The following is a 24,091-nucleotide window of genomic DNA, read 5'->3' as shown; positions in this document are numbered from 1 at the left end:
GACGCGGACACACGCACGCGCACTTTTTCACGGATGTATAAAACTGTTACGATGTGAACTGTGCCCTCTGGGCGCCACCGAGGCCCCTCCCTGTTCCTTCAATGCCGAGGTCCACGGGTCCTCTGGTTCAGAGCCACACTGGAGCTGTGCGGAGTGCAGAGTCCGCCCAGCCTGGGCACTGCCACTTAGCTCCCAGCTGAGAGTGGCAACAGTTAGACGGTCCATGGAAGCCAGCGGTCACAGCAATGGAGGCTTTGTCTGTGCAGGTGCCCCCAGAATAGCAATCTTTTTTTTTTAACAACTTTATTTATGTATTTATTTATTTTTACGTGGTGCTGAGAATCAAGCCCAGTGCCTCACACATGCTAAGCAAGGGTTCCACCACTGAGCCCCAGCCCCCAGAATGGCAATCTTTTTTTTTTTAATATTTATTTTTTAGTTATCGGTGGACACAACATCTTTGTTTGTACGTGGTGCTGAGCATCGAACCCGGGCCACATGCATGCCAGGCGAGCACTCTACCGCTTGAGCCACATCCCCAGCCCCAGAATGGCAATCTTAATCCCACCTAAGGTGTGCATCTTTCTCAAAAGGCAGGACACCTGTGACAGGAGTCCCAGATGGAACTAAGCAATGCACTTAAAATTCTGACCTAGAGGGACTTCTGGCCACCCCATGGGCGGTGGGGGTGTGGGGGTGGGGTCCTGAAAGAGGGACATGGACATTGCCAGGCTTTCTAAACCCTGTGCCTTCTGAGGCTGGATGTACTCTGTTTTGCCTGTCCAGGTGTTGACCATGTGGGGCTGCCAAAAGGCACACCATAAAACCAAAAGCAAAACAAAAACGAAGCAAAGAAAAGAAGAAGCAGATAAACCCCCATAGAAAGTCCTCCACTAAGAGGTCTGTGGTGGCTGACTCGTGGGTGATCCCTACAGCCCTGATAAGGGCAGTTCTGGTCACATGGGCTGAAAGAGACTGTTTTGGTGTCACAAAGACTGATGTGCAGGGCCCTTTGTCACTCCAGGGGTTAAACTGAGCAGGGAGAGGTCAGCGTGGTTGGACCTGCCCCATGCTGCCTGGCGCGCTCTCCTCCCACCCCACTCCGAGGAGGCAGTTCACAGGCCGAAGACAAATGGCATAAAGGGCAGGCAATTAATTTTTTCAGCTGGAGGCTGAGATGGAATGTGGGTGCTTAGCGTCTGGCATGCGCCTCTAATTCCATTCTCCTCAGTGAAATACCTCCGCTCTACAAGGAGGTGGTGCCCTTCAAAATTCCATGGCTGACATTTTCTGTCTTTAGGACCAAGAGGTAAATTTAGTCCCGAAAATTATTTGGAATGAATCTAAAGCTTCTCTGCATACTGTCTCATGCTCTTTCCACTACGGCATCAGGGGACCAGAGTGCTGTACAGATGGCCAGCCAAGTCCTGTATTTCCTTGGGGAGGGAGGAACCTTGTCCCAGAACATGGCTTACTGTCTGGTCCTCATGTCCCAGAAACCTGGGTTGTGTGGAATAGTCCTGCCAACCTGAAGAGTATAGAGACTTCACGTGGGCAAGGGGCAGGGAAGCGCTTTAAGCAAGTGCTAAGGACTTAGTACTTGGCAGACAGGGGAAGGGAAGGAGTGGTCACTAAGAGGGAAAAAGTAAATCCTGAAAGAAACTTGGAGGGAGAAGAAAAAGCCACTTCACCTTCTTCCACAGAGGCAGTATAATGTAGTGGCTAAAAGAGCACATCGATTGGGGCTAGGGATACAGCTCAGTGTTAAAATATGTGGTTAGTAGGGGCTGGGGTTGTGGCTTAGTGGTAAAGCACCTGCCTAGCATGTGTGAGGCACTGGGTTTGATTCTCAGAACCGCATATAAGTAAGTGAATAAAGGTCCATCAACATTTAAAAAAATATGTGGTTAGTACACACAAGGCATTGAGTTGGATCCCCACCATCACAAGAAAAAAATAAAATTAAAAAGGAAATTGCACACCTGTGTTTGAGACTTAGGTGGGTGACCTTGGACAAGATTTAACCTTTCTTGGTTCATTTTTCTAATCTGCAAAATGGGAACAAAATACATATCATATAGGACTGTTATAAAAATTAAATGAGAAATTCACATAAAGCACTTGAAAAGATTTGGCACGGGACAAGCACTCAGCAATGCTGTCTATTATCATCTCCAACTTTTCTCTTAGCGTGTTGTGCAATCCTTGATTCTTGACAAGGTATGTGGTCCACTTTCACCCTATGCCTCCTACTGAGCAACCGATGTTTATCTGGTGTCCTTGTTGGTAATTTTAACCCTGAATCAACCTTACCACTGAAATTTGCTGACTGCAAGAGGCCCATCCACAGAGTACTGAATGTTGCCAGGTAGCACTTCCCCATGGCCACCATCGTAGTAACTTCGTTTGGATGTTGTTAGAGTCTTTCTTCCTGTCTTTCTGACCCCAGTAGAAGAGAAGGAACCCCAGAGAAGCTTTACCCAGAATGTGAAGTCCCGCTGAGAGCTGTGAGGTGGAAAGACCATGTACAGGACTGTCCTTGGCCCCTCCTGGTCCCAGTTCCCCAGCAGAGGGCAGGCAGGCTGGTATTTTCAACTGTGAGTCTAACAGAAGAGGTCTAGTGATGCTCACAGGAGAGGCGCCTCTGTGAGATGGTTTGGCAAGCTCACCAGAAAGGAGCCCAGTTGCCACGCTGGGTCCTCATCTAGCTTCTAATCAGGTTTTTGGAGTTTCACTCTCACATGTGAACAGAGAGTCAAAGATCATTTTTAAAAGATCCCCAAAATGAAAGATAGTACTAAAAGAGAAGAAAGGAACTTCATAGAAAAGAGGAATAATCCAAGAGTAAAAAGAGAACATTTTTTAAAAAAAAAACCTGTAGCTAATGTCTTTTGAGGGTTAAGAGAAATTCTAGCGTTCATGAAAGAAGAATAAGTACACAGGGCTGGGGCTGGGGCTCAGTGGTAGAGCACTCACCTAGCATGCATGAGGCCCTGGGTTCGATTCCCAGTACCACATAAAAATGAAATGAAGATATTGTGTCCCCCTACAACTAAAATATAAATTTAAAAAAAAAGAAAAACAAATACAATAAAACAAGAACGATTCAAGGAAGAACAACAAAGACATTTGGAAATAAAAAATGTACCAAAATGTTTGTAGAACAACATGGACAAATCTCAAAAATACTATGTTAAACAAAAGAAGAAAGAGTACCTACCATAAAATTCCATTTGTATGAAATCCAAGAACAGCTGTCTGCTTCCTGGTTGTCATGTCCCGAGCTGCTCTCCTCTACCACACCCTTCTGCCAAGATGTTCTACCTTACCTCAGGCCCAGCTAAGAACTGAACCTCTGAGACCATGAGCCAAAACAAACTTTTCCTCCTCTGCATTGCTCACCAGGTCTTTTGGTCACAGTGATGCAAAGCTGACTGCAACAGAAATTGGTACTGAGAAGTGGGGTTGTTGCTGTGACTAACTTGACCATGTGATTGACCGATAGAGCTGGTTTGCAGGAGGGGATGGATTTTGAACAGTTTAGTGACTCCAGCTAGAAAAGCTTCAGGCTGTTGCAAGTGGAGCTTACTTAATGGGTGCTTCTGGTGGGAGCTCAGAAGACCAGAATGCCAATAGGACTGTGGACAGCAGTCTGTGGTTTGTTGGTGGCAGACCTTGGCATTAACCACATGCTGCTGGTTCTGCAGGAATGCAGAATGCTGGAGTTAGGGAATCATGGAGGCTTCTACCAAGATTTTAAAGGGAAGCCTGGAAGACCAGGCAAAGTGTAGCAGGGTCAGCGTGGTCTCATGAGGTTTCAGAGGAGGACCCTTTTGGAAATTGGATGACAAGCCATTCATGTTATACTCTGGCAAAGAAATGTTCTACATTTTCCCCATGCCTTTCTTTGAGGCTCCATTTAAATGTGTTGGACTAATTAATCTGACGGAGGAAATTTTAAGGCATTAGAGCATTCAGGGGGTGGCATGGATATTGCTGGTGACTTTTAGCCATGTTTACTGTGATAATCAGAAGTAGAAAGCAGAATGGAAAGATTTGAGAAATTTGCAGTTTGGCCAGAAATGTGGAAGTAAAAACAGGGCTAAGCAGGGTGTGTTTATTAAAGATATTATGGTTACTAAAGAGAGGCAGAGTACTTTACTGAGTGATAATAAAAAAGATGACTTGAGGACATCTCAGGAACTGGCAAGACCACACCTATCTCAGGTTCAAAGGTGTCAAAGTGAAAATTCCTTTGAGAAAGATTTTTTTTTTTTTTCCCAAGCAGAGAAACTCTGCTTGAACAAGGGGAGAAGGAGGGCCTAGGAAGATGTTTCACTCTACTCAGCCACACAGGCACTCAGAGACTGCTACAGCCATGGTCCCAGGAGGCTTGGGATGGTGGCAGACCTTGTAATTAACCATGTGAGGCTGATTCTGCAGGAATGCAGGATGTTGAAGTTAGGAGGTCATGGAGACTTCCACAAGATGTAAAAGAAAAGCCTAGAAATTCAGGTAAAGGGTAGCAAGGTCAAGAGGGTAATGCATCAACATGTGAGAAAGAAACTGAAACTGCACTGGAGCCCCCGGAGATTTAGAGACTCCAGTAACATGGCATATCTGCCAAGAAAAGCTACAGGAATTGAGCAGAAACAAGTCAAGAGAAAGGCCATGTGGGGCAGAGCTACATAGCCCTTTGGAGAGAACATCACAATGCCATGTGCCCCAGATGCGGGATGTGGAGTTACAGAACTTCTGTGCCTAGCTGGGTTTCAGTCTTGCTTTGGTCCCATACCTTCTTTCTATTCCCCTACTTCTTCCTTTTGGAATGAAAATGTTCACTCTGTGCCATCACATATTGGATTTATGTAACTTACTTCTGACTGTTATAGGGGAAAATATGTGCAGGTTTGCTTTGAGTCTCAGGTGAGATTTGGGACTTGGACTTTTGGGAGATGTTAAGATGATGGGAACTCTTCAAAATGGCCTAAGTGTATTTCATATTATGAGCGTTCGAGGGCCAGGGGTAGGATGTTCTGTTGAATACGTAGTGTAGTCCAAAAGCTCATGTATAGGACAATGTGAGAATTTTCAGAGGTGAAATGATTAGATTATGAGAAGTGGAATGGGATCTTTGGATTAATTGGGTGGTAACTCTAGGCAGGTAGGGTGTGGCAAGAGAAAGTAAGTCACTGGTGGGCATAACTTTGGGGTTTATAATTTGTCCTTGGGCAGTAGATATCTCTGTGTTTTCTGATTGCCACGTCCTAAGCTGCTCTCCTCTGCCACACCCTTCAGCCATGATGTTCTGCCTCACCTTGTACCCAGAATTTCGCAGTTGACCAACGATGGACTTGAAACTCTGAGCCCTGGGAGGGGAGGTGGGGAGGAAATCCAAGAACATAGAAAACTAATCAACTAGTCCATGGTAACAGAAACCAGAAAGCGATTGCCTGAAATGTGGGGAGGAGAATTGAATGGAAAGAGACAAAGGGGAACTTTCTAGGTGAATGGAGATGTTTTATAACTGATTTAGGTCTTACTTACAAGATGTATTTTCAAAACGTATTGAAGTGAATATGTAAGATCTATACACATTATTGTGTTAGTTATGGGTCAGTAAAAACAATATTTGCAAAAGTCAAAAGTTCAGTGAAGGATTAAACCTCTAGGTCTAGCTATCAATTTACAGGAAATGCAAAGAACAGAGGAACATATTAAATAACATCACAAGGATGCAGTCAGCAAAATCTGACTGTGAAATTCTGTAGTTCCCTCAATTATTTTTTTCAGTAAAGACTTGCCAAGGGCTGGGTAGAGGAGACAAAGAAAGAATCTATATATTGAAAGAGACTTAAGATCTATATGCACCACGTGTGATGGTGTAAACCTGTAATCCTGGCTACTTTGGAGGCTGAAGTAGAAGGGTCACAAATTTGGGGCCATCCTCAGCAATTTAATGAGACCCTATCTCAGCATTAAAAAAAATTTGCCAGGTATGTATAATATGTCAAATACACTCTACTGCTACACACGGTGATGCAACTCCTGTAATCCTAGTGGCTAAGGAAGCTGAGACAGGAGGATCGAGAGTTCAAAGCCAGCCTCAGCAAAAGGAAGGCAAGCAACTCAGTGAGACCCTGTCTCTAAATAAAATGCAAAATAGGAATGGGGATGTGGTTCAGTGGTTGAATGTCCCTGAGTTCAATCCCCAGTAAACGCCCCCCGCCTTCAAAAAATATACTCTACTGTCATGTATATCTAAAAAGAATAACATTTTAAAAGGAAAAAATAAAATAAAAATTCATTGAGGTTCAAAAAATTTTTGAAGGGCTGGGTATATAGCTTTGTGGTAAAGCAGCCCTAGGTTCAATCCCTAGTACCCCACCCCCAAAATAGAGGAATCCCACCACCAAAAAAAAGAAAATATAAAATAGGAACAAATGATAATAAAATTAAAGAATAAGTTCAGGGTTTCCAAAAAAAAATGAGAAAAATAAAATGGAAGGAAGAAAATGATAGAAGAAATAATGTGAGACAATTTTTCAGTACAGACAGCCATTCGTTTCTGCGTGGAGGGCCAGCTCATAGCCAGTACCACGGATGGAAAGAGCACCCACCAGTCTGACTGGGACATCTCAGGATGCTGGGGTTCTGGGCCCCAAGCCTCACGCTCCTCCCAGTGCCCACCCCCACCGCCTCCTCTCTTCCCTTGAGCTCCCTGTGGGCAGTGCACCCAGGCTGAGCTGACCCTCCACTTTCAGAGTCAGATGAAACAGCATGCTGTGGAGTGTGGACCCTGATTTCCTGGCCAGCTGCTAATTGTTGAAGGATGTGGACCTGTGGACCGAGAAATACAAAGTTAGCTCTTTGGGTAAATCCTTGAATGATGGAAAGCCGAGATGGAGGCCTGGAGTCCCCTCCACCCTCTCCTGTGACTCCTCCTTGTGTCCCTTCCATAAGAGTCCCTTGGGCCCCGGCCACCTGCCTGGCATCCCATCCCTCACCCCTTACTCCTATTTCCCCCTCTACATTCTATTATAAAAGCTTCCAAGCATTCAGCAAAGTTGAAAAAAATTGCACTTGAGCAAGCACCTGTGAAATACCCACTATCTAGAATGTGTCACATTTTCAGTACCTTTATTGGATTATAATTTAAATATCATCAAATTCACCCTTTAAACTTGGCTGTTATTAGCTACATTCACGGAGGTGCACAAACATCACTGGAATCATTTTAGGACATTTTCTTCACCCCCCAAAGACACCATATTCCCTTTAGCAGTTACTCCTATTCTTCCCCTCCCCTCTTCTCTCCCTAAGCAAAACACTAGTCTTTCTGTCTCTGTGGAATTGTCTATTTTAAACATTTGATATAAATGAAAACCATACTCTATATGGTCATCTGAGACTGGCTCATCATTTGGAAGGTTTATCTCTACTGTGGCATGTCTCAGTGCGTCCGTCCTTTGTATGGCCAGACAATTTTCCACTGTATACCAGCAACGTTTTACTAGGCTTGCTTTGTCACATGTCTGTCCGTGGATTCATCCTCTACCCATCCACTGGATCCATCTTCTATCTGTTCTGTGTTTTCCCTCCTCACCAACCCTCAGCAACTTCAGCTTGCAGTCCTCTCAACTCAAGCTCATGTCACACAATTACCAGAAGGGCAAAGGGGTGAGGAGCTGGCGTCTTTAGCCATCTGGTTTTCTAGTAGATGAAGACAAGGAAAAGGGGAGATTGAGGTGGATATTGCTCCTATGGCATTTAAAATGTCTCCATCTCATCCCATCTCTCCCTCCAGCCCCCACTCCCATCATGGCATCCCATAGATCCTACATTTAAGAAATGCAAATTCCTTGAAGTTCCCTGAACACCCCAGTGTTCCTGACTACATCTCTTGCAAATGCTAATTACCTGGATAACCTTCTAGGTAGAACAGCTTGCTCCTCTGTGATTCAGCTCTTCACTGAACCATCCTACACACACACACACACACACACACACACACACAACCTCCCCATACCTACTCCATTTACCATCCACTCCACTTGACTGAATTGACCTTTTGACCTGCCTCCACCAGTCTCTGAATCCTCTGGGCAGGGGCCAGGCCTTCTGACTTGGTATCCCTGGAACTCATTGCAGGATGCGCCTTAATACATGTTTGCTGGAGAGTGACTGGGTATTTTCTAGTCATTATCTTTACAGTTGTTTATTTAACAAATGTATCATTGGGCATGCAACAAGTGGCCCTGTGAGCGCCTGGGTTTGGAGCCAAAGATGAATGAGACTACCCCGAGCCTCACAGACGCCTACGGGACTCTTTTGTCTGGACAAATGCAAAACCAGACAAGATGCCAGGACAACAGATGCAAACCGGAACACATGGTCACCCAAATTATATACCAGCTTTGATGAAAACAGCAGGGCCACGCTGACTCACACCCGGCCTGTTAGACCCCAGTCGCTTCCAGAACTTTCTTCCGTTTAGAGGCAAGCGCTCTACCACTGAGCTGCATCTGCAACCCTCAGAACTTTCTTGCTCAGGCCAATTGCTCATTAGTGCTTGGATCATTTGTGTTTTCCTTGTTATCCACATAGAAATTTTGCATGAAATTTCATATTGTTGAATTATTGCTTATGCTGTACACATAGAAAAACGTAAGCAATTACACAGCAAGTCACTTAATGAACAGTTGAAACACTGTTGACCTCTTCTGATGTACCTTCTGATATGCATAGTTGAAACCAGTGGGTTAGGACTGTGACCTATGTAAATTTGTTAATAGACTGGTTTGCCATATTTATTAGTGGGTCTTTGGGTGTTTCCAGCTTCTGACCATTTTGAATAATGAAACCATGAACATCTCAATATAAATTCCTTACTCTTTTCTCTTAAGTTGTTTCTTTGAGGTACATACTCTAAAGTTCAATAACCTGGTTGGAGAACAGGAAGTTGATGCCTTTCACTTCCTGTTGCTCTATGTCATGTTGACTCCCAAAAGTCTGAGTCAATTTGCAGAGCACATTTATCTGTTTTTCAAAATCTCTGCCAGTAATCCGAATTAAACTGATAGTCATTTTAGGGTGTTCTTTGCATTTTTAATTACTACAAGAGTTATTCATTGTACTTTAACAAGAAGCAATTGCGTTTTTGTGAAAACATTTTATAATATAAACATATACTTTATATTTCTTTATATTTACAAGGCATATTATAGGTATTCATTAAATATTTATTAAATTAATGAATGTATTAAAATCACATGTAGGGGCTGGGGCTACAGCTCAGTTGGTAGAGTGCTTGCCTTGCATGCACAAGGCCCTGGGTTCAATCCCCAGCACCACACACAAACACACACACACAAATAAAATCACATGCAGTTAGGTGGAAGATGCAGCTAAGCAGCAGAGTGCTCTCCTGGAAAGTGTGAGGGGCACTGAAAAAAATCACATGTAGTCACAAAAAGATAAAGACCACTTGATGCCACTTATGTGAGGTTCCTAGAGTAGTCACCTTCATAGAGACAGGAAATAAAAAGGTGGTCGCAGGGGTGGGGAGAAAAGCACCGGGGAGTTAGTGTTTAATGGCTATAGAGTTTCAGTTTTTTAAGATGAAAAGAGTCCCAGAGATTGGTCACACAACAACATGAACATGTTCAAATACTACTAAAAATTTTTGCATATGTCTTATTGCAAGTGTGTGTGTTTGCGTGTGTGTGTGTGTGCATGTGTGTTTGATACCAGGGATTGAACCCAAGGGTGCTTAATCATTAAGCCCCAGCCCCAGCCCTTTTTATATTTTATTTAGAGAGGATCTTGCTAAGTTGCTTAGGGTCTCACCAAGTTGTCGAGGCTGGCTTTGAACTTGCAATCTTCCTGCCTCAGCCTCCCAAGCTGCTGGGATTACAGATGAGCACCACTGCACCTGGCAGCAAATGTGTGTGTGTGTGTGTGTGTGTGTGTGTGTGTGTGTCACACATTGTGTTTAATGGCTACAGAATTTCAGTTTTTTAAGATGAAAAGACTCATATATATATATATATATATATGATAAATATATATATTTATCATATAAATATATATATATATATTTATCTCAGTGATCATTTGTCATAAATATATATAATCATTTGTCATAAATATATAAATATTTATCTCAGTGATCATTTGTCATAAATTGTCAGTAGAAGTGTGCCTACTGTACATACATGTGTACATACCACATATGCACACACATGTATAGTCATACATGTTAAATGAAATTTCATGTGAAATCTTGACAGTGTTAATTTTTCAATGCAGAGATGTGTGTAATTGCACAGAAAAGAGAATAAGAAACATCCTACACTAGATAACATGGAACATTCAATATTAGAAAGTTCTTGGCCTTAAGGAAAAATCATATGCATCTAGTTTCCCATTATATTGGAATTTTTTAAAAAAGGAAAGTTTAGGGAATCTTTGAGACAGCAAATTGAACTTTTCATCTTAAAGATGAGATCATGAAGCTGAATGCAGTGACACACACGGGTAACCCCAGCAACTGGGGAGACTGAGGCAGGAGGATTGCAAGTTCAAAGCCAGCCTCAGCAACTTAACAAGGCCCTAAGCAACTTAGTAAAAACCCAGTCTCAAAATAAAAAGGTGTGTGGGGAGGCCTGAGGATATAGCTCAGTGGTTAAGCACTCCTGGGTTCAATCTCAGGCACCATAAAAAAAAAAAAAAAAAAACAATCAAAACAATATAGGATAATGAGTGGGTAGAGTGCTTGCCTAGCATGTGCTAGGCCTTGAGTTTGCTCCCCACTAGGGAGGAGGGGAGAGATAAGGAGAGGCCAGCTGATTTTCTCACTTCAAGAGAAGCCACAACTTTCACTTCTATAGTGACCCCAGCCAACAACTCCTTATGTCCCACTGGTCGGAGTGGACCACATGGCCTCCCCTGGGCTGCCCCGGAGGCTGCTGGGAAGCAGGAGAAGAGCAGTTAGATGCATTGTCACCCCAAGGAAGTCAGGGAAAGTGGGTTCTGGGTGTCTGCTGCGCTCACCTCCGTGTCTCTGTTCTGCTGTTCGGGCGACAGGCTGGAACCAATGGCTACATGGCCCCCGAAATCCTGATGGACAAGGCGAGCTATTCCTACCCCGTGGACTGGTTTGCAATGGGATGCAGCATTTACGAAATGGTGGCTGGACGGACACCATTCAAGGATTTCAAGGAAAAGGTCAGTAAAGAGGATCTAAAGGAAAGAACCATGAAAGACGAGGTCGCGTTCCACCATGAGAACTTCACAGAGGAGACGAAAGACATCTGCAGACTCTTCTTGGCTAAGAAACCAGAGCAACGCTTAGGAAGCAGGTAAACCGCCACACCACAGAGGTAGGCTGTGACATCCGCACTGCCCGAGCCAGTCAGGAAATATTCTGAATTCTTGTCAAGTCCTGAAATTCTTATTATTTTTCTTTTTCTTTTTCTTTTTTTTAAAGAGAGAGTGAGAGAGAGAGAGAAAGAGAGAATTTTTTAATATTTTATTTTTTAGTTATCGGTGGACACAACATCTTTGTTTGTATGTGGTGCTGAGGATCGAACCCGGGCCGCACGCATGCCAGGCGAGCGCGCTACCACTTGAGCCACATCCCCAGCCCTCTTATTATTTTTCTAATGTGATTGATACATTATATGATCAACTGTCTTCAATGCTTTCAAACAGTATAGCTCTTGATATGGAACTAAAGGTATGTTTTAATTGAAATGAGTTACAAAACAGCTTGCATTGTTAAAAAAAAAAAAAAAAAAAAAAAAAAAGATCAAGTTGAGCGTGGTGGTGCCCACCTGTAATCCCAGCAATTTGGGAGGCTGAGGCAAGAGGATCACAAGTTTGAGGCCAGTCTCAACAACTTAAAATAATATTTTTAAAAAAGCTGATAATGTAGCTCAGTGTTGGAACACCTGAGTAGCATGTGCAACACCCCAAGTTCAATCCCCAATACTGGAAAAAAACAAAAAAGAAAAATGGAAAAAAGTAAAAAAGACAAGATCAGACCTTTGGCAGTGGAAAAAATCGAGGGGATTTAGATTCTACTATATTTACCGGTCTTTTTGTACCAGACAATTACTTACTTTCAAGTTCTTTTAATTACTTGCTTTCAAGAGTTCCAAGTTCTTCACAAATAAAATGGGGGTGGTGGGGGAGGGGTTGCAGGTACAATGGTTAATTTTATGTGTCAACTTGGCTAGGCCACAGTACCCAGAAATTTGGTCAAACATTATTCTAGATATTTCTGTGCAGGTTTTTAGATGAGATTGAGACTTCAATCAGCTGACACTGAGTACAGAAGACCATGCTCCATAATGTGGGTAGGCCTCATCCATTCAGTTGAAGACCTTAAGAGAAAAAGATGAACCTCCCTAGAGGACACGAGAATCTGCAGCCCTTTTGGGTTCAGACTGCAATTCTTCCCCACAGGCTTTGGACCTGCCAAGCCCTCCACAAATGCACAAGCCAACTGTAAAATAATAAATTCCTCTCTGCCTCTGCGCCTCTCTCTCTCTCTCTCTCTCTCTCTCTCTCTCTCACACACACACACACACACACACACACACACACTCAGAGAGAGAGTCAGGAAGGAAAAACTTCCTCTACCTTCTTAGGTTTAGTGCTTGGGGACCCACAAATGAAATCAGCAAAACACAGATTATCAAGGAAAAAGACTGATTTTTATTCATTCAGGAGTTCACACTTAAAAAAATGTGATTATTATTATTATACAAAATATTATTATTATTATACAAAAAATGTGATCATTAGAATTTAAAGCATATATACCATCTTAATAGAAGAAGGGGAAAGGGAGAAACAGAGAAAAACAGTGACTTTTAGAGAAGACGGATGGCCCTTGGAAGGCTACACGGGAATCATGATAGTTTGTGACCATTTCTGTTTAGGTAGGGCCCTGACTCCCTGACTCCTCTGTTGCCTGCGATTAGTCAATCTTTCCTGTTTGGAAAACTCTGGAGGAGTGGGTTTGGGACAGTGGTGTTATTTTGGAAGGCTTTGCTTGTAAGCAGATGGGAGAATTCAGAACCTGCATCTCTTGACTCTCAAACTCTTTCAGCTCCAGATAATTGGGACAGTGGCACCTTCTGGACCCTGTGCCTCCTGTTGGCCCTGTCTCTTCACAGAGCTCTGGGTTTCCGATGGGGAGTGTGTTCAGAATTACTCAACAAGTGAGAGCGATTATTATTAATCATTACTCAATTGTTCTAAGAGAGATATTAGATGATATTTTGAATTTCTTATATTACTTTAATGAAATTTTTAAGATCTAAGAATTGTACAAACATCTGGGCTTGGGGTATAGATCATTGTAGAGCCTTTAACTAGAATGCACAAGTACCTGGGTTTGCTCTCCAGCCCAAACACACACACACACACACACACACACACACACACACACACACACGGAAACCTACAACCACACGGTAGTATGACTGATTTTAATATAGTACCATGTTATGGTTTGGATCTGAATGTCCCCTAAAAGGTCAAGTGTTGAAGGCTTGGTCCCCAATATATTCCGAGGTAGGGTTTCTTGGAAATGATTGTATCATGAGGGTTTTGATCTCACCAGTGGATTGATTCATTTGATGGATTAATAATTTGGATGGACTTCTGGGATATGATAGAGACTGTATGCAGGTGGGGCATAGTTGGAGACAGTTGGTCACTGGAGGCGTGCTCTCAGGGACTATATCTTGTCCCTGGCCCCTTTCCGACTCTCTCTCTCTCTCTCTCTCTCTGCTCCTGGCTGCAGGAACTGAGCAGCTTTCCTCCTCTGTGCCCATTGCCAAGATGTCCAGCTACCCCTCAGGCCCAAAGCAATGGAGCCATCTAACCATGGACTGAAAACTGGGAAGTGACGAGCCAAAGTCAACCTTTCCACTTTAAGTTATTATTGTCAGGCATTTGGGCACAGTGATGAAAACACACCGGAACTCAGCAGCCAAATTCTAACTCCTCCACATGGTTGCTGGTGGAGTCTCTAAAACAAGGTTGCCTTTGGTCAGAATATTTGAACATGGAGGCAAGCATTTAATTTTTGACCTGTTTTTGAATTTTATTTTATTTTTTTCAGGGCTGGAGATGAAACCCAGAGCCTCACAAATGCTCGTGCTCCACCACTGAGCTATACCTGCAGCCCCAACCTGACTTTTGAAAAATAGCCAAACAATATAATATACTAATACAAAGGGGAAGAGTCCTTATCTTTGATTCTTGTTTAAAGTTGTTTTACAGTATTGTAGAAAAATGAATATATTTTGAACAATCAAAAAAACTCGTAAATCTTATCAACAAGAAATATTACTTGATTCTTAAAATTAATTTGCAGTAAAACTTTTTAAAAAATATTTATTTTTTTAGTTGTAGTTGGACACAATACCTTTATTCCATTCATTTATTCTTATGTGGTGCTGAGGATTGAACCCAGGGCCCCGCACATGCTAGGCAAGGGCTCTACCACTGAGCCACAACCCCAGCCCTAGTTTGCAGTAACTTTTAAAGCATGACCTATGATCAAAGTAACTAGTATTTTGAAATTAGATAGATTCTACATCATGTGGAAGTAAAATGTTGAGTTGATTTTCCTATGTAGGTTCCAGGGTTGTATTAGGTCAGCATAAGCTGTGTTATGATAACAAGCAAATCCCAAAGTCTCAACAGCTTCCAGTGAAAAAGATGATTTCCCATTCACACGCAGCCCCGTACCTAGCCCACTGCTCTCCAGGATGTCTCTCTTCCAAGCAGTGACTCAGAGATCCAGGCTGCTTCCATCTTCAGCTCCAGTGGAAGTTGTCCTTCCAATCCCTGTGGCTGAACAGAAAGCAGAGAACTCAGGGAGCTATTCCAGCCCCCGCTGGGAAGTGACACGCTTCACACACCACTTCTGTCCCCCGGAACCTGTCCGCAGATCCTGCGGAAGGGTGAGGGAGCTGGCTAGTGTTATCTTCTTTGTGTCCAGTAAGGAGAGGTGACCCAAATATGGTGACCACTGACCATCACTGATAGTCAGTGGCTGTCCTGACTCTCAAGGTCAGGGAGTCCTAGAGGGTACACAAACAAGGACAGTCAGAAGGCAGGGGGTGGGGAGACCCACAATTTCTCCAGATGACTTCGTTGGAGGGCTACCACCTGCTTCTGAGCCCACTTCAGTTTTATAAAATGAAATGTCAGCAAGCTTTTCCGGAAGATGCCACCTTCACATACTGGATCATTGCTGGAAACTGCTTCATTAAGCAAAGCCCTTCTCCAAAGAGTCTGCTGTCGCGAGTGTTTTGATTAAAACTGTTGACGACACTAGAGAAGGGGCATGTCAGAAACATCTGTTCGGTGAAAGAGAAAGCCTTCCCACATTTTCATGCCAACTTTTTGTATTTTTAAGAGGTTCATTCAAAGGAGATCATGTTTGCTCTAGGTAGTGGTGTCCTCTCCAGCCAGGGCAAAGGCCCAGACAGAGAGTTACCCAGTAGAGAGACCTAGGGCCCCTCCCGCCTGCCTTCACAAGCATTCAAAATACATTAAGCCTCTCTCCTTCTTTAGCCTCCCCAAAGAGGATTTCCTTCTTTGCCTTGACAAGTCTGGGAGTTAATTTGACAAAGAAGTCAAAAGCTTTCCCAAGCGTTCACAGGGTCTCCAGATAGAGTCGACTGTGAGGTTTTGTGATAAAGTAAAAGGTGAAGACCACTTGAGATTTTTTTGCAGGTTTTGTTCTGATCCATCAGTGCAGCAGAACAAGAGCAAATAACCATGCAAGCCGGTGGCTTCAGCGCTTTTTTACCGCAGAATTCCATGCCAGTAGCCCCGTCTTGGCAGGTCGGCAGGCCAAATCCCACAGTGTGTTCCTCGTGTACGGGCAAGTGAATCTCTGCTCCCTTGAGGGTTCTAAGAGTCCATTGTAATCTCTGTGTGGGGTGCAGCCACACAAGAGCCTCTGTTAATGCTCTGGAATATATTCCAATCCAACAACAAGTTTTTCCTGCACCTGCCTGTTTGGACTTTACCAAAAAATGCTGCCTCCCTCGGCAGCCTCTCCTGTTTGTCCAAAGCGGCCTGCAAGGTGATGAGCCTAACAGCATCTCACAAAGCTGCCAGGGAGCAAGTCTGGGGTCAAAGCCCCTTGGTGCTATTTCCAAAGACAGTGCAGGGGTGAGAGTTGATAATGCAGAAGAAGACCAAAGTGATCAGCTTCGTGGCTGCCTCCACACCAGAGGGAGGAGAGGAAGCTTGGATCAGCGACACAGGAAGGCATAAGGCACAGGGTGTGCGTCCTGCCTCTAGGGACATTTAGTTGGGAGGAGAATGTACAGGTGATCTCAGAGTGGCTTGTGGTTCCCTTGTCTTTCCTAATTACTTGTCCAAAGGCTGCGGTCAGTCATCCCTGAAGGACACACCAAGGTCACCTGGACCTGATTCCCTGGACAAGCTATTTGAGAGCTGTTCATCATGACCTCGATCCTGGAGGTTTCCAAGCTCCTGGACACTCGCCATTTATCCACATTAAAGCTGCTTAGAGTGAATTCCAAGGGCCATTGTGAGCCCAAGGACAGTGTGTTCATGCCTGCTGGAAGTCATGGAGGTAGTACAGACTCCTTCCTGGTGGCACCTAGTCCTGTTCCAGCTCCTTGATTCCCTTGGAGACATGCAGTCCTGGCTTCAGTTCTGATCTACTTGGATGGAAGTCTAATTGCATCCTTCTGTCACATTTCAAATCCATCTGATAGATGAAGAGGTGAATGTTACTATATAAATCATACCTCAATAAAACAACTTTATACTTATTTTATTTTGAGACAGTGTTGTTTAGGTCCTCACTAAGTTGCCAAAGCTGGCTTCCAATTTGAGATCCTCCTGCATCAGCCTCCCGAGTTGCTGGGATACAAGCATGCACCACCACACCCAGAAATAAATACATAGATTTTTAAAAATCTATCTTTGAAGTTTCGGTTTATCTCCATAACTCTCCCTCCAGGCTCTTATTATACACAATGTAAGTACACAGACATTGGGTGAATAAGTTCCAGAGGATAGCAAGCCTGCATTTTTTCCTATCTTTTGCTTGCCGGAGGCTTGGTGGCTTGTGGGAGAAGAGAGACACCTGGTAGCACTTCCCTGATGCTGCCCTGCAGACACCATGGGAAAACCCCAGAAGTCCTGATGGGCTCTGGATACAGCGAGATCCAGAGTCACCCAACAGCAGCCCAAGGAATGGCTGCACATCAAAGCATCCAACTGAGTTTCTTTATGAGTGCAGAGCAAATAAAAAAGTTAAAAATAAAGGTATTAAAACAAAGTCACCATATGCCCACAAAGTGCAATAATGACAGTGATGAGCTTCACCTCGTGGAGTGATGCTGGTCCCCCTCGGGCATCTCACCGGGCAGTCTGCAGGACCTTGGGATCTGATGGTGGGGAGGGGCAGAGGGGTCTCGAGGAGATTCTAGAGAAGCCTTCAATTCTTTCCCAAAAAGCCTTTTTTTTGATATCCGGAATGGAAAATGTAAAAAGAGAAACCATGAATGTGAGTAATTTCTTCTAAGGTTGATTTATGACAGAAATTGGCTTCTTCCAAATGGAAGTCATTACTTAATCAGACCAGGAAATGCACTCACATAAAAAGAAAAAGAAAAAAAAAATTATTCTGAATCCGATGCCATAAACAGTCCTCTTCTTATGTTGTTATAGCCTGGATTAAAGAGGAAGTAAGAGAAGTGTGGCAGGCAGCCCCTGAGACTGTCCCCAAGGATCCCCCTCTGCTGCCTAATCCCTTCACCAAGAGAGGAGAATGAGCAAATAGAATATGGTAGAAATGTCGAGATGCCAGTTCCAAGATTAGGTTACAAAGATCATGGCTCCTGTTTGGGTGCCCCCTGTCTGTCTCTCTGTCTCTCCTTCCTTCCCTCCACCATGGAGGCAGTCAACCGCAGTGTTCCGGGCAGCTGTGGTGAGAGTCTCGACCAACAACCAGAGGGGTGACTTTGGAAGCAGATGCCCCAACTTCAGTGGGACCTTCACATGAGACCACAGCCCTGGCCGCTATCCTGCAACCTTGCAGGAAATCTTGAGCCAGAGACACGCAGCTAAGCAATGTCCACATTCTGTACTCACAGAAACCATGAAATAATAAATGTTGGTTGTTTTAAGCCACTAAATTTGGGGGCAATTTATTTCACAGTGATACACAGCTAACACAAGAGGTCATGCCTTCGGACACACACTTTTTCCTTTGTTCTAAGTCAAATACTGGAAACAGTTCTAGCATAGAGAAGAAGGTTTCATAAGGCTGGGGATTGGCTCAAGCGGTAGTGTGCTCGCCTGGCATGCGTGCAGCCCCGGTTCGATCTGATCCTCAGCACCACATACAAACAAAAATGTTGTGCCCGCCGGAAAATTAAAAAATAAATATTAAAAAATTCTCTCTCTCTCTCTCACTCTCTCTTTAAAAAAAAAAAAAAGAGAGAGAAGAAGGTTTCATCATCATAACTATAGTCTCAAATACCAAAAGTATCCTCATTCGCTGTATTGCAAATTGCTAATGGATTGGTATTTGGTTTTGGTTTTATTTTATTTTATTTTTACTTTGTTTGTTTGAGGTACTGCAGACTGAACCCAAAAGGGCTCTACCACCTACAATCCCACCCCCCATCCTCTTTATTTTTACTTATTGTTATTGTTAGTTTTTGTTGTATTAGGGATTGAACTTAGGGGGCATTCTACCACTGAGCCCTTTTATTTTTTTGAGACAAGGTCTCCCTAAGTTTGGCCCCAAACTTGTGATCCTCCTGCCTCAGCCTCCCTGATCAGGGGAGATGACAGGGTGGGCCACTGCTCCCAGCGCCACTTGAATCTTCCTCGTGCTCTATGAAATGCCAACAATTAAAGTCACTCCCCAGTGCCCAACTCTTTAAAAAAAAAAAAAGTCACATCTTCCCCGTGCAGTTTGAAGGCCACCCATGGGAACGCTACTGTCTGTGCCAACTCTGGAGTTCAGGGTGATTTCACGTTGTTATTTTTCAAGGTCATCCCTTAGGTCACTGAGTGGCCTTTTCGGTGTTGGGAGAGAAGAAGCCGGTGGCTCTGCCTCGGTGGGTCCAGGTCTCAGTCCCTTGTCTGCTGTCCCCCCAGGGAGAAGGCGGACGACCCTAGGAAGCACCCTTTCTTCCAGACGGTCAACTTCCCGCGCCTGGAGGCCGGCCTCGTGGAGCCCCCGTTCGTGCCCGACCCGTCGGTGGTTTACGCCAAGGACGTGGACGAGATCGACGACTTCTCCGAGGTTCGGGGGGTGGAATTCGACGACAAGGACAAGCAGTTCTTCCAAAGATTTTCCACAGGCGCTGTCCCCGTGGCGTGGCAGGAAGAAATCATAGAGACGGGATTGTTCGAGGAACTCAATGACCCCAACAGGCCGTCCGGGGACGGGAAGGGCGATTCCTCCAAGTCCGGGGTGTGCCTGTTGCTCTAGAGGGTTCCCCCAGCAGCAGCGGGGAGCAGCCTGGGTGCCTGGGACCCAGAACCTGCGGAACCAGGGCTGGTCAGTGGGAGGACACTGCCAACCAGGACTGGTCACGACAGGCCAGCGCAAGGCTGAAATGTGGGGTCCCCCTGTCTCTGTCCCCCTGACCCCCCATGAAAACCAGCAGAACCCCGGTTTTCACCGAGGTCTGGGGAAAGGAACCCTCAGGTTTATTTTGCTAAAACTACCAGCCTGAGCCCTTCCCCATCACGTCTGAGTGAGTGACGCAAAGTCCCAGGGACACAGAATGGAACTTTGGGGTGGACCCAGCAAATGAGCATTTGCAATTCTTAGTAAATAATCATTTTAGTTTCTCCTCTGTTTATATTCTTTCTTCTCCTCATCCTTCAGCATTTTGTCTGCTTCTGTGCTTACAAAAAGGGTTTTTGAAGCTGGGAATCAGTGTCCCTGATGTTTCTCTCCCTAAACAGAAATGGATTGTTAATATTTTGGCAAGAGTTCGGATCACAGAATCATTTTTAATTTCACTGACAGTTTTACATTTTTAAAAAATAATTTATTATGATAATGTTCAAGCATTTTTTGATTTTTTTTTTTTTTTTTTTTTTTTTTTTTTTTTTTTAGTTATAAGTGGACACAACATCTCCATTTCGTTTATTTATTATTATGTGGTGCTGAGGATCAAACCCAGTGCCTCACACAGGCGAGGCAAGTGCTCTGCCACGGAGCCATAACCCCAGCCCATGTTCAAGCATTTTTATTGTAAATCTCTTTAAGAAGTAAATTCTCTAAGTTTAGTTGAGGCTTTTAAGTGATATACTATAAATTGCTTATACATGCAATTTTATCTTCCATCAGTTCCCAAACTTTACTGAAATTTGGAATTGCCTAAGGATCTTTTCAAAATCGATGCCTCTTACCTCCACACATTCTGATTCCCACCCCTATATGAAGTACAACCTGAGCATTTAGAGTTTCAAAAATCCCCGGATGATTCTAATGTAGAGCAAATTTTGATAGATGAGCTGGGCATGGCGGCCGATGCCTGTAGTCCCAGCTGCTCCAGAGGTTCAGGCAGAAAGGTCACAAGTTGGAAGATAGCCTGGGCAATTTAGTGAGACCCTGTCTCAAAATGAAAGTTTAAAAAGAGCTCAGGATATAGGTAGAGTGCTTGCCGAGCATATGCAAGGCCCTGGGTTCTCCCCAGTATCACACGCACACACTATGTTCATTTGGTAGATGCACTATGTATATGTACATATTATTACATATGGGTCTTGTGTTAGTGAGCTTTGTGATACTATAATAAAATGCCTGAGATTATCAATTTAAGAAGAGAAAAGGCTTATTTGGGTTCTTGGTTTTGAAAGTTTCTGTCCATGGTTGGTTGGTCCAGTTGCTTTGGGGTCTGAGGCAAGATAGCACAACATGGTGGGAGTCCATGATAGTGGAAGATGGTTACCTTCAAGCAGCAGGAAAGCAAGGGAGGGGAAGAGGAGGGGCCCAGGTCCAGCCATCCCCTTCCAGTGCATGTTTCCAATGCCCCTGAATTACATTCACTGGGCCCCAGCTCCTAAGGATCCCAGCCACCCAATAGCACCACAGGCTTTAGACCAATCTTTCAACACGTGGGCTCTTGAAGGATGCTTGTCCAAACCACAGCAGGTCCTTATTTGGGTTATTCCAAACTTCAGTCATACATTGGACAGCCACTTTCCAAACGTCCAAGACCATGTCATTCTGACAACTGCAGTGTAAATCAAACAGAAGATAAATGGTATTGTCTTACAGAGTCTTTTCTCCTTGCACCTTGATCTCCTCACATTATCTTGGAAGGACCATCTCTTGGCTCGTAAAGGCCTCAGGAGACACATGGGTAGAAAGTGAATTGGATAAATGGCGGCCTCATTTCAGGTGCCCAGCCAGTGCTGTGTGGTAGCTTTTGTACTTCCTAAAAGCCCAGCAGAAGTGAGAAGACCAAGGCTAAAAAGAACATTTGAATCACAAATATAAATTTGGGTGATATATTTAAACAAAAAAAAAAAAGAAGGAGGAGGAGAAGGAGGAGAAGATAGATGTGTGCACAAGGAAATCTCACTTGTCCCAATGGTGAAACATTTGGTTGAAGTCAGTTTCCAAGTTTTGTCTCTTGAGGACTCAATCCAAGCTTGTAAAGTACAGGCCAAAAAAAAGAAATAAAGAAAGAAAAGTTGGTTAGCTGGGTCTGGCTGACAGTAATCCCCAAGTGCAAGACAGCATTAACTGTATCTGGAATGAAAAAGAAAAAACTTGCTGGGAGCAGAATCCTAGCTCAGTGCACATGCTACACTCCCATGCCCCTTCTGAACCTCAGCATGCTTCCTGATTCTCTGAAGCCTCACCTGGACACACTGCAGAGTCCGGAGTCACCAAGGTAGGATTCAGGGGGAGTCCAGCAGAACCTTCCTAAGGCAAGAAAGTAGATTGTAGTTTTTTTCTTTTTCTTTTTTCTACTTTTTTTTTTTTTTTTTTTTTTTTTTTTTGGTACCAGGGATTGAACCCAGAGGCATTCAACCACTGAGCCATATCCCCAGCCCATTTTTTACTTTTTATTTTCAGATAGGGTCTTGCTAAATTGCTTAGGGCCTCACTAAATTGCTGAGGCTGACTTTGAACTTGTGATCCTCATCCTTCATTCTCCCAAATGGCCTAGGATTAAAAACATGCACCACCATGCCCAGCTAAAATTTCTAACAAGTCTATTTAACAAAAAAAAAAAAAAAAAAAGGCTAGAAATTCAAATATCCAGAGCAATTCAATAGAAGAGTTCAAAGGATTTGGCTTCACAAACATTAGATGTTTTTTAAAAATAATGTCTTGCTGGGCATGGTGGCACATGTCTGTAATCCCAAACTTGGAAGGCCAAAACAGGAGGGCTAAATGTTTGAGGCCAGACTTGGTAATTTAGCAAGACCCTGTCTCAACATAAAAAATTGAAAAGGGTTGGTGATGTAGCTAGTGTGACACAGTGCTCCTGGGTTAAATTCCCAGTAACACATATTCTCTCTCTCTCTCTTTCTCTCTCTCTCTCTCTCTCTCTCTCTCACACACACACACACACACACACACACACACACACACGCACACAAATATCCCTATTTAAAAAGGGACAAAACCAGTGAAACTCCACATCATGAACAACCACAAGAATGGAATTAATTAGAATTGATTAATTAAAATAAGTTATACTCTGTATGTATAATGTGTCAAAACACACTCTGCTGTTATATATATATATATATATATATATATATATATATATATATATATATATACACAAAGAAAATATTTTTTAAAAGGGGGAGGGGGAAAGGTAAATAAAGTTATCTGCTGTGGAAATCTCATTCAGCCAGTGACCAAGCACCACTCAGCAGGTGGGAGAACTCAGGTTTATTTACCAGTGGGCCAGGTGAGCTAGCGCTCCAAGTTCTGGGCGGCGAGCTGAGGTTACATGAGGCTTTTATAGGAAATTCGACATCCTTTCTTAGCCATTACAACTTTGGTGGGTTTGAATTCTTGGCCTGTGTGACCAAACACCACGCACAGGAATTCTTGTGATGAGCAATTCACAGATGGCAAACAAAAGTGTGAAACACCTGCATGTGACATTGCAAGTGAAGTGGCCTTCACCACAGGCAGCAGTGACTCAAGATAACTTAAGCTTACATCCCTAAGAATTATTAAAACCAAAACAACAACAACAACAACAAAAAACACCTAGCATAGAAATGCTACCATTTAAACAACCCTCTAAAGACACCAGTAATTAAGTATCGCTTAAGTAACACTCTTCCTCTCTTTACGGTGACCAAAGTAACACTCTTCCTCTCTTTACGATGACTAAAGCTATACAGTAATAGTTCCCTCTTCATAACTACTTCATTAAAATAGATAAATAAATAAAAATGGACAAAGGACTTGAAGAAAGGCAAAACAAAGGTAAAATAAATAAAAGTAATATATGGTTGCATTGGGTTCTTAATGTAAATACTCACTGCTTTTGATAAACTTTAAATACAAATCTGTTTCATTTCTTAGAACTAAAACAGGAAAATAATTAAATAAGTCACAAATAACTGTAGAAGTGTCAAATAGCCATGACCTAGGAAATTTGTGTTGAAATCTGATTCTATGCTGAGCTCTATCCTAGGTGGTGCTGGGGATGCCATAGAGAAACAAGATGGCCATCTAAGGAAGGCCGGTCCCGGTTGATGTTATCATTTGATGTTGATGTCGAATGCAGGTCCCGGTTGGTGTTATCATTCCCCATTCGAAATGAGGAAACTGAGGCTTTACAACTCTCCCAAGTCATATTTTTTCAGAGTTGGTGTAAAGACTGGCAATGACTGGACGTAAAGCACGTGGTACAGGTCTGAGGTGTAGTGGGGGCACGGTCATCTGAAGACAGTGGTCAGTAGGTAGCCTTGGGTTGAAAGGGAACCATTCGAGGTCAGAGGTCAAAACAATTCAGGGCTGAACCAGCCTGCCCTCAGAAAAGGTTCCGGAGGAAGTGAGAAA

The 24,091-nt window shown here is 43.5% G+C and overlaps 1 protein-coding gene across 1 annotated transcript in view; it reads left to right on the top strand.

Annotated features, from left to right (window-relative positions):
* Nucleotides 1–19,522, top strand: part of Grk7 (G protein-coupled receptor kinase 7) — a 35,329-nt gene extending 15,807 nt beyond the window's left edge. The window contains exons 3-4 of the mRNA XM_076867810.2: nucleotides 11,089–11,363; nucleotides 19,186–19,522. Coding sequence (XP_076723925.2) covers nucleotides 11,089–11,363; nucleotides 19,186–19,522 — 612 coding nt within the window. The remainder of the gene's footprint in view (nucleotides 1–11,088; nucleotides 11,364–19,185) is intronic.
* Nucleotides 19,523–24,091: the final 4,569 nt, after the last annotated feature.

Source organism: Callospermophilus lateralis, chromosome 10 (genome assembly GCF_048772815.1).
Source record: "Callospermophilus lateralis isolate mCalLat2 chromosome 10, mCalLat2.hap1, whole genome shotgun sequence".
Lineage (NCBI taxonomy): Eukaryota > Metazoa > Chordata > Mammalia > Rodentia > Sciuridae > Callospermophilus > Callospermophilus lateralis.
This window is presented reverse-complemented; position numbering and strand designations above follow the sequence as displayed.